Here is an 18,364-nt window from a genome sequence, read left to right on the forward strand (position 1 = left end):
TGTCGAAGTCAGGTAAGAGGCACCATAAAAAGCACAAGAAGTCGAAGCATGCTTCCACTTCGCCCCACTCCGCGGAGTGAGTGACTGGGTCAGCTCCAAGCTTCCCTCTCGTTCCAGGGCCGGAAACAACCCCCGCCCAGCTTAAAGTGTTTTATGACACCATGTGCTCTATATTTTGGGGGCCTTTCCGGTCCACAGGCTCAGATGACAGATGAGTCCCCGTGGGTGCCGTACATTCGACTCCAGTGCCACGGCCTCCTACCGGACTCGTTCCCAAGTCCAGACAAGTGCCGGTCGCACCTCCACAGCGACCGTCCCCGGCGCAGCATCCAGCTGAGGTCTCCCCAATGTTCATTCTGGATGACACGGAGCCCGTCTGGCATCCTCGGACGCCGAAACCAGCACCGACGGAGCTGTACGTCTCCATGTCGTTCACCCTGAACTATTTTGAAGGGTTAGGAATGGATGAGGAGTATAGGAAGGGGGATCAGGATCCCTTACAAATCTTGCAACCACAACACATGACTAGTATGAGGAACTGGGTGATGCCAGTGGTCTGGACACCTCCCCAGATTCTGGCATGCTGTCTCCACCTAACCTGGCTACGGAGGAGGGAGCATTGTTCGTGATGGTGGTGCACATGGCTGTGGAGGTCTTGGACCTGCAGCTCCCTACAGTGGCAGTCAAGACTAATGTCTTGACAGAGGTCCTGCAGCCTGGTGTCTCCAGTTCTGAATCCTTGCTGCTTTTCAGTATGGCCTTGACGGACATTCTTCTTGGCACCTGGTCCAAACCCAGCACAGGGGCTCCTGTTAATAGAACGATTGTCTGCCGCCATTGCCCTTCACTGGGCGACCCAGCTTTCTTCACCGCCCACCCCACCCCACAATGGTTGGTGGTTCAAGCTTCCACTTCCCATGGTGTGTTCCCTTCCGCACCTCCGGACAGGGAATCCAAGAGACTGGAAAGCTTTGAAAAGAAAATGTTTTCTTCCGTCAGTCTAGCATTGCAGTCGGTGAACAACACATACCTTATGGGCTGTTACTCCTATTTGATATGGGATACGGTTGACCAGGTGCTGCGCAGGGTCTCGGTGGAGGTTCGGGATCCTACTCTCCAAAGACCTTTCAGACAGGAGAGATGCAGCAAAGTTCGTCATCCGATGTGGCTTAGACATGACAGACTCGCTGGGCAGAGCGATTTTGATAACGATGGCAGTAAGTCGCCATGCCTGGCTGAGGACGTCTGGTTCTTCGGGGTATGCCCAAGCCAACCTTATGGACATGCCCTTTGATGCCTCCCGTCTCTTCGGAGACAAAGCAGATGCTGTCCTTGAGTGTTTCAACGTCTCGCGGGCTAAAGCCAAGTCCTTGGGCCTCACTACTACATTCCGACCTGTATCTGCTTTTCGCTCCTTTCGTGGCTAGGGAAGGGGCTACCAACTGTGCCAACCCTATTCTGGCTTGATGAGCCGCAAGTTCAGCAACCTCTGCGGGCTGTGAACCCGGTGCACCCCAACGGCCTGGAGGCCAGAAGCCAAGCCAAGCCATGATCCCCTCCTCCACAGCAAAGTGTTCCTAGTCCGAACCCACAGAATCATTCGCGGCCAGTTGGTGGCAGAATAAGCCATCATCTCCACCACTGGTGAGGCATCACCTCAGACAGATGGGTGTTGCAAATTGTCCGAAGGGACTACTCCCTCCCCTTCGAGACTACCCCTCCATCCATGCCCCGACTGTACGATCGGCTGACGGAGGATCACCTTGACTTACTTCGCGAATAAGTCAAAACTCTCTTGGCCAAGGGAGGTATAGAGAGGGTTCCCGGGCCAGAAATCGGCTGTGGTTGTTATTCCCACTATATACTGGTCCCACAGAAGGACGGAAGCGTTTGCCCTATTATCGACCTCAGAGCAGTTAACTACTTCCTCAAAAAGGAGAAGTTCAAGATGCTCACCCTAGCACCGGGCCTGTTTGCCTTTGACCCGGGAGACTGGATGGTAGCGCTGGACTTGCAGGATGCCTATTTTCATATCCCCATCCTGCATGTCCATCATCGCTAAGTGCGATTTATGGTGGGCCACGAGCACTTTCCGTTTGCTGTGCTACCCTTCGGCCTCACCATTGCCCCTCAGGTGTTCACAAAGGTGATGGCGGAGGTCGCAGCCCATCTGTGGAGATCAGGGATTCCAGTCTTCCCCCACCTAGACGGCTGGTTGTTGTAGGCGGGATTGTCCGAAGCAGTCGTCTCCTACCTCCAGACTACGGCAAAACTCCCGCATTTGCTGGGGTTCACAATCAACATGCCGAAGTCACACCCGAGTGCCTCTCAGATGCTCCCTTTTATTGGGGCGGTTCTGGACACGGTGCAGTTTCGGGCCTATCCTCCCGAATGGCGAGTCCAGGATATTCAGGCTATGATACAGATGTTTCATCCTCTATCCTGGATTTTGGTGGGAATGACTGAGGCTAGTGGGCCTCATGGCCTCCTGCATCCTGCTGGTGGACGATGCACGGTGGCACATGCGGGCTTTGTAGTGGGACCTGAAGTTCCAAAGGGCGCAGCATCTAGGAAATCTCACCAACCTGGTTCAGATATCAGAGGGCAAGGAAAAAGACCTGCAGTGGTGGCTGACAGACTGAGTCAGAGGAAGGCCCCTCTCCCTTCCCCACCCAGATCTCACAGTAGAGGCCGATGCGTCTCTGCTGGGATGGGACAGCCATCTGGGGTAGGGGGAGATCAGAGGACTCTAGTCTCTGGCGGAAGCCAAGCTCCACATCAACCTCTTGGAACTTTGTGTGATCCGACTGGCACTGTAAGCCTTATTTCCATCTGTAGGAAAGTAGGATTTACTTTCATGGTCACCCCAACTTTTTGCTGGTGTCTTTATGTTTTACTGACTAGTCTGACTGGGATCCTGCTAATCAGGACCCCAGTCTCTGTGCTTCTTCTCTAAATTGGACATGGTGAGTACTTAGGTACACTCCAGATTGGCTAATGGGGTACCCTGATAAGTCCCTAGTATATGGCACTAAGGTACCCAGGGCATAGGTACACCAGGGGTTTCCCGTGGGTTGAAGCATGTATTATGCCACCCATGAGAGACAACTCAAATTGTGATTACAGGCCTGCCATTGCAGTCTGAATAAGCACCACTTACGACTGATAGAAGTTACTTTATATCTTAGGTCACTGCACTTAAAACCTATCAGTCACCCCTAAGGTAGGCCTTTCAATTCAGAAGGCAGGGTGCTCGGTTCCATATGTGAGGGTGCCTCTGCATTAGCAGGACACCCCTACAACCTTCAGAGTCCATTCTCCCGTGTAAGTGTATCAGCCATTATGATCTATAGAGTGGGATCTATAGAGTGGGCATGCGTCATTAAGTGATGGCCATCTCTAAACTGGCTGTAACGAACCCGGTCATGTTTGGTATCAAATGTTTCGGAATCATACCCCAACACCGTAAATGGTGTTGGAGGTATGATTCAATGCACTGTAAAGCTCCTCCGGGAGGCCCTCATGCTCCCTATACCAGTTTTCTAGACCCGGACAGCAAGCTATGGCTTCTGCCGAGCAGAGACACGATTGCTGCTGAGCCAAGCTCGAACAGGGGAAGGCAGGACAATAGGTTTCTTGTCCCAGGGAGGTGTGATAGACAGGATTTAGTGTATGGGCCAGGGTGGAGGCACTTGCCAGTACCACTAGACTGCTTTGAAGGGCACATTGGTGCCCTCCTTGCATACTCTAGTTGGAACCAGTCAGGTAGCCCTTGGCTCCCATTCTGGTGTAAAACTGGACAAAGGACATGGGAGTATCCTCCCCACTGTCCAGCCCTTTTTCTGGGTGGGGCCCCTGAACCGTCCCAACATTTTCCTTCGGGTACTCAAGGGCTTACCTGTGGGTGGGTCCCTAGATTCATCGTGGGATAAGATTCAGATCCGAAATCACTTCTACTTCAAGCGTCTGGGCATTCTGGATTTCGCTTTGGGAACGGAGACTGCAACAGGAAGACTCCTGCCGCTCCTGGTCTCGTCCTTCCTGTCAGTCTTCTGCGTCGTCTTTGCCTGTGCTCCATACAGGTTCTTCAACAGGCCTGTGGACATCCAGGACACCCGAAGAAATCTCCCTTGGACTGAAGGAGTCACTCCCCTTAATCTGCAGGCACTGCAAAGCAGCTGACTGGTCTGCTGATCCTGTGCTCCCACGGACTCCGAAAGGCTCAGCAACACAGGTGGTGGTCTGCAACTCCCTTGAGGCCTGTCCTGTCTTCACAGCAAGTCTGAAGTCAGTTTCCCCCATTGGAACCGCAGGAGCAGTACCCTTGTGCACCGCCTTTCCCAAGGATTGTTGACTCTCTCCTCCAGAGATCTTCGGGCTCCAAGAAGCTCCAGCCTCAAGCATCTCCTTAAGCCAAGATCTTCGCCTTCACGGCATCCTCTAGACCGTGGGCCTTCGTTATTGGTGAGCTGCTAGTGGTCCTCTTGTGACTCCTGTTCCTCCTGCCTGTGGGTCCTCTCGAGGGTCTTCTTTGGCTCCAAAGGGGTCTCCTGCTTGCTTGGGGCCTGCACTGACGTATCAGCTCATGGTGAGTCACTTGGCCCTTGCTGGTCCCGACACTGCACCTTTTTTGACGACTAAGTTGATTACCGTTGCCAAGGCTTGTTGGTGCCCCTGCCGTACACAGACCCCCTGCCTCTCGACATCCGATGTGGGACAGCTTGTGAACAGCTCCTGGTCTCCCACAGTGTCGCCTGGTCCGCACAGCTGCAACTTTAAGGGCACCATCAACTCTCCTGCATCTACCGACATCGGTGGGCATACGTCTTCCGTGCCTCATGATCACTCCTGAGTTGCATAGTCTCTGTCTCCTCTGCTTGCAGGTACCTCATCTTGAATCCACCTTTGGGTTCCACCGGACTCCTTTGTCTTCTTCACCAGAAGCATCTTTCTTAAAGTCCTCCATTGTGGTCTACGGCAGTTTCCGAAGTCACTTCGCACCTATGCACCCGGCTTCCCTGGTGTAGGTATCCTGGTTCCTGGGGTATCCACGGGTGGGGTGACTCTCCAACCTTTCATCTTCCATGGGATTTCATCAGGTCCTCTGGAAAGGGTCCTTCTTCAAAACAGCAACCGTGACTTCCTCATTGACTTGTGTTGATCAGGCTGTAGTGTTCACTCTCTGCACAGGGCCTCCATGGGGTTCCTGGTAACTTACCTTGGGTGGTTCCTTGGGTCCCAACACTTGTACATCTTCTGGGTCCAGTCTCAACTTAAGTTGTGGGTCACATTCCACTATTTTAGTATATGATTTGGTCTCCCCATGGAGAACACTGTGTATTTGTGCTACTTACGTGTTCTATTTCGAAAGTATTCAAGTGTATTGTGGTTATATCTCCGGGTAGGAGATATTGTGATGTTTGTTAGTGATTTTTTTATAATAAATACATATTTTTATAACTACACTGTGTGGTTCTTTTTCACTTAACCTATACCATAAGATTAAGTACTGGTAAAACAAGCTGTTTTACATTGCTTCAGGACTAAGCCTGAAAGCTGCTCTCTACAGCTACCAATTCGAGAGCTTTCTAAAGCGGTCTAAGACCCCTAAGATCAGCATAAGGGTTGTCTGGATTAGTGCAAAGTACCTCTCTTAAATAAGTGTGAACCATATACTAAGCCAGCCTCTCACACCCTTCATCAAGGGAAGGCTGGTTCATGTGTTCACGGACGACACTACCATGTGGTACTGCAACAAACAGGGCGGAGTGGGTCGTGGAAAATCGATCAAGAGCATTTCCATGGTGGTTCAACATCTGCTCAGAGCAGACAAACTCAGCCAAAGGTGCCTTGTGGATCACAAGTGGAGTCTCCATCCGGAGCTGGCACAAGGTCTCTTTAAGCAGTGGGGAGAGCCTGGGTTAGATCTGATTGCCTCAGAAGAGAACGTGCAATGTCAGCAGTTTTGCACATTGGTGTTTCTAAGGTGGCTTCTCGTTTGGCGATGCTTTTCGTTGCAAGTGGAGCTCAGGCCTCCTGTATACCCTTCTGCCTATACCACTCCTGCCCAGAGTGCTCAAGAAGATGACAAGCGACCAGCCGCAAGTCATTCTTGTGGCTAGGGATTGGGCACAGAGAGTTTGGTATTCCAAGCTTCTGGCTATGAGCATTGATCCTCTGATCCGACTGCCCCTTTGAGAGGATCTACTGTCGCAGCAGCAGGCTGGGGTCCTCCATCCAAACCTGTCAACTGTATACCCCCTTGAGTGGACAATGAGCGGTGACAGTTGACAGCTTTTGACCTTAGTCCCGAAGTCTGCAAAATGTTTCTGGGAGTCAGGCGTCCCTCCACGAAATCAGTATATGCCTGCAGATGGAACAAATGTTGTAAATATTGTACAGAACGATCCATTGACCTCTTATTTACTTCTCTAGCAGATATTCTCCTGTTTATCATCTCCTTGGCCCAGCAGGCTCTGCTTCAGGCACTTTGAAGGACTACATTCCTGCCCTCTCAGTTTGTCTTCTGCTGCCATATCATCCTTCACTTTTTAAGTCTCCTCTGTTGCATAGGTTTTTAAAGGGGTTAACTCACTTGTTGTCTCAGTTTCCCTTCCTTATGCCACTATGGGACCTTAATTTGGTCCTTACTTTATTGATGTGCGCATCATTTGAGTCGCTGCATAACTGCCCTCTATGGTTGCTCCCTATCAAAATAGCCTTTTTGGCTCTGCCAGATGGGTGAGCGAACTACAGGCACTATCATCACAGCCTCCTTACCCGACAGTCAACCCGGACAAAGTGGTACTAAGAACTGGGGCTTCTTTTTTGCCCAAGGTTGTAACTCCCTTCCATCTGGGACAGTCCGTTACTCTGCACACTTTCCATGCACCTCCGCACCCTTCCTAAGGAGAGAAGCGTCTCCACCGTCTGGACCTAAAAAGAGCATTATCGTTATACCTTGATCGCACTACAGAGTTCCTGGGTGGATGACCAACCCTTTATAGGGTACGTGGGAGCAAAGAAGGGGCGTGCTGTCCAAAGGAGGCAAAGGAGGACCATATCACGATGGGTTATTGTTAGCGGGTTAGAGGCAGGCTCGGAGACTTTGGGTAGTGTTAATGCGGTTTTTATTGGTTTTAACAATTTTTTCCGCCTGGGGCTAAGTCTATAGTAAGGTAAAGAGCTTTCTTGTTCCTTGTCCGGAGATGTCTGCCCTCTTAAAAGTGGTTTTCCTCTCTTCTTCCACTCCAGGGTGCTCACAGGGGCAGCCGCCGGTCAAGAGTATATGGAAAAAGGAAACGCAGACTTGGTTTCAGTCGGGTGTTTCAAAACGTCTGGTGACCTAGGGAAGGGGAGTGAGGAGTTCACACTGGGCTCGTAACATAAAAATTCAAAGAAACAAAAGAGCAGCCTCGTACTCCGTGCCGGTAGTGCTCGGGAAGGGGAGTGACTGGGTTTTTGCCGGTGTGTTTACGGAGGTTTAAACCCCTTCCTCCCTGGCCAACCCGAGATACGAGCCCGTACCTGAGTGAGCCACGCTTCTCCGGAAGCGTGGCTGGGCGATGCGCAGTATCGTTGGCCTCCTGGCTCTGCCACACGTCGGTCGATATTTTCCCCGCCGGCTTCCTCCTTCGGTTCTCTCCTCGCGTTCTCCTCGACAGTCTCCTCGTTCTCGCACTCTCTTTCAGGTGTAGGACACACCTCCTTGTCCGCACTTCCTTGATTTACGGGGTTTGGGTAGGTGACGCTGTCCCAGGGGGCGGGCCTTCTGTAAACTCGGCCCAGTTAAAGAAACAGGATCCTGTTTCTTCATCCGGGCGGAAGAGTTTGTCTGCCCTGTTCTGATTTTCCGGTTGCTGTGGGGAAAGAGGTGAGACCTGTATTTCTCTTGGCTTAGGCGTATGTTGTTCCCATTTTCGGTTCCGGACGGACCTCCCTCGCTACAGTTATCCTCTGCATAAAAATGTGTTATGCCGCGGGCAATTAGCAGCCTCCTGAAGGCCTTAGGGGCCATTCCACCAGTGCAAAAGCAGCTACCACAGGCCTTCAGCGTGGTGTTCTTGTTTCTGATATCTGCCAAGCGGCCACGTGGGTATCTCTGCACACATTAGCCAGACACTATTTTCTGGATTCTCAGGTTTGCAGGAGGGCCTGTTTGGCCGTTCTGTTGTACAGGACTTCCTGGTCCAAAGCAGTCTCATCTCTGGGGTAGGTATTGCTTGGGTATCTGTTCAAAGGTAAAGAAACTGCAGCTGGATGTCTTTATCAGATGGACATGTTACTTACCTTTGGAAACGCCTTATCTGGTTGAGACATGATCTAGCTGCAGATTCATTACTGATCCACCCATCCTACCCGCACTGCGGAATAGTCTTGTAGTGTCAGGGATACTCCCCATACGGGCCCCAAGTCTTTTTTCACACCATGGTCAGTCACCTCATGGCTCTGCGCTTCTGGCATGGAAATCATGAAAGTACTGACGTCAGCGCGCCAAAGTGGCGAATATATTGAACACATGGACATCACGACGAACATGAAGCCGACCACATCACACGGAGTCGGCAGACACCATCTACCGGCACATAGGGGTACTGCTAAAAAAGATATTCCAGATCCAGGCGACACCTGGAAGTTCAAAGGTAAGGAATATGCAGCTAGATCATGTCTCTACCAGATAAGGCGTTAGCGAAGGGAAGTAACTTATCTGTTGTGACTCGTTTCCTGAGAGGACTTCAACACGTTTCGACCTAAACCCTTCATTATGCCCCAATGGTACCTTATTTTGACTTTAACCTTTTTGATGTCTTTGCCCCTCGAGCACATTCATAGCTGCTCTCTGTGTCTCTTGATGGTGAAAACAGTCTTTTTTGATGGCCGTTTCTTCAGCCAGAAAGGTTAGCGAGCTACAAGTACCCTCTATACCCTCTTCATACACCAGTTTCTTCTCAGACAAACTAGTTTCCGGCACCTGAGCCTCTTCTCTGCCAAAGGTGGTGAGACCTTTCCATGTGAGCTAAAGCACCATGCTGCCGACCTTCTCTGCTTCATCCTACTAAGGAGGAGAGACTCCATTGTCTGGACCTAATAAGTGCATTGTTTTTATACATCGACCGCACCAGAGAACACCATGTGGATGATCAACTCTTTGTTGGGTTCGACAGAGCGAAGAAATGAAAAGCATTGCAGCAACGGACTATCTTCAGATAGTGTGTGCTCTGAATTAGGATCTGCTACGCACTAGCCACAAAGCAATACCCTGAGAACTTACAGGCTCTTTCCGCCAAGGCTGCAACAACTTTGTTAGTTCGCAGATTCCCTGCCCTGGACATCTGTCAGGCTGATACGTGTGCTTCTCTGCACACATTTACAAAACTCTACTGCCTTTACAGTCAGGTTCGTCATGACAGACATTATGCCCTTTCGGTTCTCCAGAACTTTTAGTTTTGATCTGAACCACTTTGCAGACCCACCTCTCGGGAGGTATTGCTTTGGTATCTATTGTAAGGTAAAGAATCTGCAGCTATACGCTTCTATGAAAATTAACAAGTTATTTCCCTTCAGTAACTCCTTATCTGGTGCAGACTGTATCTAGATACCAGATTTCTTACTGACCCTCCCAACCTCCCCGCTTCTACAAATGGTGTTTTTCTGCCTAGAATGTCCCAGTAGATTGTTAGTATCTGCACACTGGTTCATCAGATTACCGACTTGGCTCCGTGCTTCTGGCGCAGAAATGTCATGAAAATAAACTGATGTAAGCGTGCTGGGGTGGTGCGTATATAGGCACCACACACATCACTTCCAGCACGGACGCCACCTCGGAGACTATCAACACCACCTACTGGTGCGCAGACATGCCGGTCAAGATTTTCCGGATCCTTACTAACGCCTGTGAAATATTCTAAGATACAGAACCTGCAGCTAAAAGACTCAATGAGATGGGAAAAATGAGAACACAGAGAGGACCTAGAGAAACAGGAGTTAAAGAAATAGTGAAATACATAGAAAATAAAACGAGAGACTGGCTAAAGATAAAGGATTATTTGTGATGTCTATTTATTCCTCTTGAACATCTTTCTACACTCATTCTTCAAAATTTCTTTCACTTTGTTCCTGTCTATCTTTCTTTGTTTTGTTTTCTCATTGGTGAATCCCTGCTCTTTTATCTCATGTCTATATTTTTCTTCATACCTGCCTGTGCCATTAATGTCGGTCTCCCTCTTATGCCTTTGCAGGATTACTCCTCCTTTTTCCATCAGTCCCTTCATTTCATCTAACTTACATACTTAACCTGATTTCCTTTTTTCCATCTATCTCATTCGAGTCTAAACTTTTATCAAGCCCAAGGCTTTCCTATCTTTCTTTTCTTTGGTTGAGCCTTCATTCATTATCAACTGGTGACTTCCTATTTTCTCTGTCATTATTTGTCCCCTATTTGCTTACTTCTCGGTAACTCACTCCAACTCTCTATTCTCATTTTGTGGCCTTTACTTGTCACTCGAACTAACGAAACAACTCAAGCTTTGGGGTTATGTGACTGGTAGAGTGAGATGCATTGGAGCTACAAGGACAGAATACTGGCTGTTAGGATAGTGAAGTCTGAATCTGGAATTCTTCCCAGGAGCCAGAGCTCTGCGGATCCAGAGGCAATGCCTGCTCTGGGCAGAGGATCTGCCTAGCAGAAGTTGGAAGCTTCAAAGGACATGCCGCCTTTCAACAATGCCCCCAGCCCTCTGCGGTTAGAATTAGATGGCGACCTCCCAGTACTGCTCCACTTTTGGCTAGAGGACTGGTGAGAGAATGAGGTAAATTAGGAGGTGTATCTCCCTTCACCCTGCACCACCCCTCAGTTGGGACAGGTGAGGTAGGCCCCACTTTTCAGTATCAGCCATCTTGAGGATGGGGATAGTAACCTATTAGGAGTCAGGGATATGCCACGCCCCCCCGTGGGATGAGCATCCCATTGGCTACTGCCTGACCTCCCCTCTAACACCCCTAAATTCAGTATTTAGGAGGCTTCCCGAGAACCTGACTTCAGATTCAACGGACACAAGACGACGACTGAAGAAGACAGCCGCGGTTCAAGAACTGAGACCCAATGCGGAAGAAACTGCCACAAACCCCCTGCTAAGGACTCGACCATTGCAACCTGCTATCTCTACTGAGACCAGCGAGGACTCTGAGAAACACTAGAGCCCTCCAGTCTTCTGCAAATTGCCAAGATCCTCCCTTTGGGTTAGAGGCTCTAGTACCGGTCATCGCCCAGCAAAGAAATCACCGTGGCTGGGGATTGGCACCCTCCATGTCAACGTGACTCACCACTGAAGAGCAACTGGTGCAGCAACTAAGGCTTGTTGGTTAACCAGTTCGGTGGAGCCGACCCTTTCACGCCTCCATGAACTCAATGGATCCTCTCAGCATAACGACTGACACTGGAAACAGCCCTGTTTCTGAGAGCCCATATCCTGCTGCCATTGGCCCTGGTGGCGTAAAGTAGAAACGTTGGCACAACCTCTCTGTGACGGTCTGCCCTGCATCTCACCCGTAGCCTAACCACTGGCCGCCAAAACTAGCCCCCATGACCTCTGGTACTCCTGATCCAGGAACGACCTGTCCGCCTGCTGTACCCGAGTCCTAAGCCTCCAAAAGCCTTCATCCCTCCGATGAAGAAGACCTCTGACATTCCCAGGCACCGTGGTCAACCCAAACTCCTCCTTCCAGTGACCACAAGGGTAACTGAGTCTGCGGTCCTCCGTTATCCGAATCAAAACCATCCTTCACCAACCGTGACCGCTGGGTTATAGGGGTTTCGATTCCAATGGGGTTCCAGTGACAAGCTACTGGCGACCGCAAGGGTAACTGTGTTGGCGGATGACTACACTCCATCCAAAGCTATATTCTTCCACTGCTTCTCCGCCAACCGCGATGGTGAATATCTGAGGGTATCGACAGCCGAGTGCATAGATACTGAAAGTACTGCTTACTCAGAACTGCAGGACACATACGAGCAACCTTGGCCGATACCTGGTGGAGCTGTCCTATGCAGCTATAGAGGAGTTTGGCTCTGGTTCACCCCTCGGCCGTCACCTACCCAGCCGGACATCCAACATTGGTTTTTTTGTCTTCCCTTTGTGTCTTCCACCTGCATTCCTTACCCCTGTTTACCATTACCCCTCTACCTTTCACTCCCCTGAAGACATGTACGCGCTAATAAATCATATTATTGTGTAATCTCATGTTTTTTTCTCCTATGTCAATACTTGGCTATGTAATTATATAACCTGTAACTCGCTGATCCTTATGTAAAGCACTCTGATACCTCTGGATCTACCCAGCGCTATATAAAACTTTGCAAACAAATAAATAAATAAATATAAATAAATAAATGTATATACATATAAATATATATATATATATCACAAGATACAACTCCGAGGCCAACTTTTCCGTCTCGAGTACACACTATGTGGTTCCAGTTTCTAGAGTTCACTAAGCAGTCCAACATTGCCCTAAGAGGCTCATTTCAAAATTGATGTGCGAGTCAGTGAATTAACTTAGCTTTCCGGTATGAAGAAAGAGCAAGGTTCATGGACCCCGCCCGCAAGTAATTTCAAGTCAATTGTTTTCTACTCTAGGTAGTAATTGCGTTCCTTTCAAGTATGATATTACCAATTTGTTACATGTGGTGCGTTTTACTATTTGATTATGTCAAGCCAAGTCAAATAGCTTTATTTCGATATAAATATCATACAAGCATCAGACAATTCATCAATATAAGAAAGAGAGAAATACAGTCTATTAAAATTGATAAAATATGACAATACAAACAACCGAAATATGAAGCTATTTCCTACTAATTTGAAAATGTCATTTCATTTGTAATTAGAGTGATAAAAACTATAAAACATAATTAAAAGTGGAATTTTTGATGTTTCATATCGGGGGACAGAGTATAGCGTTTCAAAATACAATTGTCCTCCCCATTGGTTTCGCTGTACATGCTCACAGGGATGCCGGATCAAGATCAGCTTGCTCTTTGTATAGCCCTGTGCCTGATTATCCAGGCAAGACCTAGGAACTTGGTGACTCCGCAAACAAAGAAGATTCTCGGATCAGATATCAATATGCGTAAGGCAACTCGATGGTCGAGAGTACCTAGTTGTTTGCAGATTGGCGCAAGCCACCTAGACCTAGCGCTTGCGTACCCTGGGCAAGCAAACATAAGATGTGCAACACTCTCTTTAGAAGTCCCACAGGAAGGGCATTCTTCAGTAGTCTGATTAGGGGGGCAGCACTTCGCGGTGAATTCACGGAGTGGAAGTGAGCCAAATCCGAATTGGGTATATAATGCCCTATCCCTTGGGATCTGAATTATGTCCAAGTAAGGTTCGAGGCCTCTAGATTGTTTGTGCTGGAAGAATTCTTCTGTAAGCCTTCCCATGTTTGGGTTATTGAGGTCTCTAGTGTCTATCCAGTCCCAATAGATCTGTCAGAGATCTTTCTTGCTTGGTGGATTTTGAGTGTTCCAGGATTCCTTAAAGCCAAGGGTTATCATTAGTGCCTTGAGACTGGAAATCCATGTGTTCCCCTTGTTGGTGTCCATGGGTATTATTTCTGTGAATGCCTCTGCATAGTTAGCGAGTTCCAGGGACCTCCTAAGGTGAGCCCAATAAAGTAGTCGGCGACGTTTGTCCAGATCTTTAAAATGGCGCCTGCCCAGGTCATGTATCAAAGGGGTTAGAGGGACGCCCTGAGGCAATATGATCAGGTCCCTAAAGAACTTGTATTCTGACCTACTAATCTCATTGAGGTTGTCAAAACCCCATAGCTCGGCACCATACAGAGCCGAGCTAACTGCCTTTGCTCCATTCACAGTGAATGCCGGGGCAACAGGTCTACTAAATGATGAGCGATGTTCTTTGCTCAGTGCCCCGGCAGCGCGTTTGTGATGCAGGAGCATTTTATCGAGATGGGGACTCCACTGCGCTTTTTCTGAGACATATCCCAAGGTAATCAAAGGTAGTGACTCTCTCTAGATGTGTCCCATCTAAGGTAAAGTTATTCCTGAACGATTTGTGGGGATTTAATGTCATAAATTTTGTTTTAGATGTATTTATGACCAACCCCCGGATGTTAAAAATTACTTGGAACCTGTTCAGGAGTTTTTGCAGGCCTGCTGGGGTCTTAGAGATCAGCAATGTGTCATCAGCAAACAGGAGAGTCGGTACCTTGATACCTACCAGGGCCGGGATATCAGCTGGTATTTCTTGCAAAAAGCTGACCACCCCGTTCACATATAAGGAGAACAGGGTAAGTGCCATCACACAGCCCTGCCAAACTCCCCTGTTTACTGGAATCTCTTCGGTAAGCTGCCCTTGGGACCCCCATCTTATCTGAGCATAATTACCCTTGTGAAGCCTTACTAAGAGGTTAAGGATTAATGGAGGGATGCCCATAACCTATTCCTGGGGACCAGGTCAAAGGCAGTCTTTAAGTCGATGATGTCATTTTAAAAGGTCAGCATTTCCTGAGGGGGGGTTGCGCCATATAGTGGATTTCATTTTAACAAAGTTTTTCAGCAGCACATATTTATACAGGCAGAAATTATGTTTCATGTACATTTAGAGACTTTCATTAAGACAATGTGGTTAATTATGCACCATGCATTCAGAATATACAGATGTTCTCTGCACTATGTGGGTTCATGTTTTCAGTGATTACATATTTTCACAAACCACTCAGAGTTGTTATTCTATTACAGAATGCAATGCATTTTTGGATGTATATGTTGCACATTGGATCCATTTGTTCCATATCTATGAAATTTCTTCTATGCCTATGCTATTATTGTGTTGTAGTATAAATGCTCTGATGTTAATGGCGCTTGCCAGATTGATAAAGGCTGCTGGAACAGCTGAAAAGCATCTCTCTTCAGTCATGGGGCTCCTAACCTGAGAAAAATCCTAACCGTAAGTCTTTTGGTATTCACAGAAGACATTTAGGAGTCCTAAAGTTAGGACTCCTAACTTTAGTACTCCTAAATGCCATTTGAGAATACCGAAAGTCTTGAAGTTAGGATTTTTCTCAGTTATGGAGTAGTAAAGTTAGGAGTCCTAACTTTAGGACTCCTAAATGCCTTCTGTGAATACCGAAATGAGTAAGTGCCTTCTGTGAATACCAAAATTAGTAAGTGCCTTCTGTGAATACCAAAATGGTAGTAAGTTTAGGGTTTTGTCTTAAGTTAGATCTGTGAATCGGGCCCTGTGTGTTTATATATAAGTGTGTTTTTGAGGGTGAAAATACATGCATCTTAATGTGTGAGCATGCGCACAAGCAAATCAAAATAGGTCTCAACACATCAAGGTACGTATGTAATGAATGTTGAAAGATCACCCCACTGCATTACTGTCAGGTCACCACTAATGCACTTCTCTTTTTTATGGAGAGAAAGGTGTTGAAAGATCACCCCACTGCATTACTGTCAGGTCACCACTAATGCACGTCTCTTTTTTATGGAGAGAAAGGATTAAATACCAGGTCTGTCGTCTGAATCTTGGTTGTCCTTTATGTAAAACTCTTCTGTTAGTTTAGCCCTTGATGAACAAACCATGTTGGCGATAAGTGGACCTGAAGAAAAAAGGTAAACATTAGTAATTATGGTGCAGGTTCTTATGCAATGTCTGGTAATTTATCTAGTGGTATACCACTTGAAATGAGATGTACCAGTGAACATGCATCTGGAGGCAGCAAAAGATACATTGAGCAGAAAAAGAGCGAGTGAAACAAATGGATATACTGGTGGACTGAATGGCCAAAAAATGCACTCAGAGGTGATATATTCAAAAGAACATATACTCAGAAGCTATCACCACGGGGAATCATACTGACCCAGAAGAAGCCGCCCCCCCCCCCCGTCCAACAAACCCCCCTCCACCCCTACCCCCTGGAGGAGGGCAAACAATCGATCCAGAAAACAGCAGAAAGAGTTGATCCAGATGAGGATCTGCAACCAGTAACAATCACCACAAAGAACCACGCTGGCCCAGACGCATTCACTCTCGAGAAGGTCATACACCCAGAAGCAGCCTTGCCAGTGTTGGCCATGCATCCAGAAGCAAGGGCAATGACACAAAAAAAAGACAGGCACCCAGACAAGTTAACTCAGAGGAGTTTAACATGCAGCCAGCAATGACCAACCCAGAAGGATATGCACCCAGAAGTGATTACAACTAACACAGAGAAAGACTACCAGAAGCTATGAACCTACATAAGGAAATGCAAGGAGATGCAGAAGGCCTAGTCAAAGACCAACAGCTAGAAGTGAGGGCAATCAACCCAGAAAAGGACACCAAAGAGATGAAGAAAAACAAGGATATGGCATTTACTCAGAGGCAACTGACTCACTAAAGGACATGCCCCCAGATGGCTCAGCATCAGAGATGGACATGCATCCATAAGTGATTGCCTCAGAGAAAGACATGCACTTAGAAGTGATCGACCCACTGAAGAACTGGACTACGGTAACGTGCTCTATCTGGGGTCCACCAAGGCGGTTATACGTCGCCTCCAATTGGTCCAAAACGCTGCTGCACGGCTCCTTTGTGGTTGCCGAAAAAAGGACCATATTACCAAGCGCTTGAGGGAACTCCATTGGCTCAATCTCGACAGCCGGATAAAATTCAAGGCATTATGCATTATGCACAAGATCAAGATTAGAGTGGCCCCTTCTTATCTTCAGTCCCTTGTAACACCTTACATTCCTGCTCGTTCACTTCGTTCCTCCTCTCAACACTTGTTCTGCAACCCCAAGTTTAGACTCTCGAGAATGGGCGGTAGATCTTTCACAACTTTGGGACCTAAACTTTGGAATTCCCTTCCTTTGGAAGTGCGTATGGAGCCTTGTCACCTTCGCTTCCGTAGAGCTGTTAAGACCTGGCTTTTTGTCCAATAATTCTTTAGGACCTCTTGTTTTCTTCAGTCATCCAGCGCAGGGAAACCCTTACGGGTAGCTGTCGCGCTATATAAACTTAATAAATAAATAAATAAATAAAATAAATAAATAAAGAACACACACCCTGATGCACTTGATCCCAGGCAAGCATGCATCTAGAAGCAAACAGGATTGACTCACAGCAGAGCATGTACTCAGAAACGATCGACCTAGTAGAAGATCAGTTCAAGAATCGATTGCCTCATAGAAGGACAAGCACCCAGAAGCAATGGACATGCATCCTATAAGACCACATCATGAAATGCATTTAGAAGTGATCATAACTGACACAGAAAAAGGCATGGACCCAGAAGTCATCAACTCACATATATGCACTCAGAAAAAACTGACCCCAAAGAATGACACAAACTCACAAGCTCAGAAGTAGACTGAAAGAAGAATGTGAAACACTTCTGCTGTCTTAGCTATAGGAGTCAATACATACAGTAATGCCTAAAGAAAATATGACAAAACAGACATTGAGCGCTAAAAAGAACAAGGTGTACAGTTAACAGAAAACACTTCTCATTGCAGTAAAAACAAGCATTTGCAATGCAATAGGTCTCGCATTAGGAAAGTTTGAGCTATTGGTATTGTAAATGACAATTTTTTTATTTATGTGTTAGTTTTGAAAATAGTGAAATTAATAGCTTTTTCATTTACAGTGTCAATAGTTACACCTTTCGCAAATGTGACACCTATAGCATTTGTAATGCAATATGTGTTGTATTTACGTGACTTAGATGTATTGATATTACAAATAACAATGGCTTTTATTTTTTGTAATAATTAATACTTAAATGAAAGTTATTGTAAGTTATAATGGCAATAGCATAAACATTTATAAATAACTTTTGTGAAGATTATGTTCAGCGTATTTCATTGTGACGTAAATCCAAGAACAGAAGTGAAATATTAACATCTTTTTTGTCACATTTGAAATAAAGCTTGAAACATTGAGAGAATATATTTGAACCAGTTGTTGTTGAACTGTTGCACAGAATGGAGAATATCAAAACATATGTGCGTGCAGTGCGTATGAGATGTGCACTCTTACAGAAGGGTTCTTCCCGTTCTGTCTGCAGGACGATCTTAGCCCGTGGGTCGGAGACTGGTTGCACCTGTTCGGTGCTAGTTTAAATTGCACTGCTGCTGTTTGTGCATTGGCTGTTCTGTGCTCTTAATATACGTGCTATGCCTCACAGCGAAGCTTGGAGTGTGTGGTTGGGGAATGAATGACTATTTTCAAAACACAACATTTACCCTGAGGGGCAGGACAAATGACTGCATTTACCAGCATGCACGGGGGAGATACAGTTTAGGCAGCTACTGTGCAACTGCACCTATTTTGAGGCGGGCAGTGTCTTTAGT

At 47.3% G+C, this 18,364-nt stretch overlaps 1 protein-coding gene across 3 annotated transcripts in view; it reads right to left on the minus strand.

The window, feature by feature from the left end:
• Positions 1 to 18,364, minus strand: part of LOC144791728 (uncharacterized) — a 175,009-nt gene that overhangs the window by 143,920 nt on the left and 12,725 nt on the right. For 2 of the 3 annotated variants that reach the window (XR_013602455.1, XM_078666495.1), the window contains exon 3: positions 15,538 to 15,630. The exons of the other annotated variant lie outside the window; for it this stretch is intronic. Coding sequence is in view for 1 of the 2 variants with exons in the window: in XM_078666495.1 (XP_078522621.1) it covers positions 15,538 to 15,630 (93 nt within the window). In the remaining variant the exon portion in view is untranslated. The remainder of the gene's footprint in view (positions 1 to 15,537; positions 15,631 to 18,364) is intronic. 3 annotated transcript variants of the gene reach the window in all.

Source organism: Lissotriton helveticus, chromosome 11 (assembly GCF_964261635.1).
Source record: "Lissotriton helveticus chromosome 11, aLisHel1.1, whole genome shotgun sequence".
In the NCBI taxonomy this organism is placed as follows: domain Eukaryota; kingdom Metazoa; phylum Chordata; class Amphibia; order Caudata; family Salamandridae; genus Lissotriton; species Lissotriton helveticus.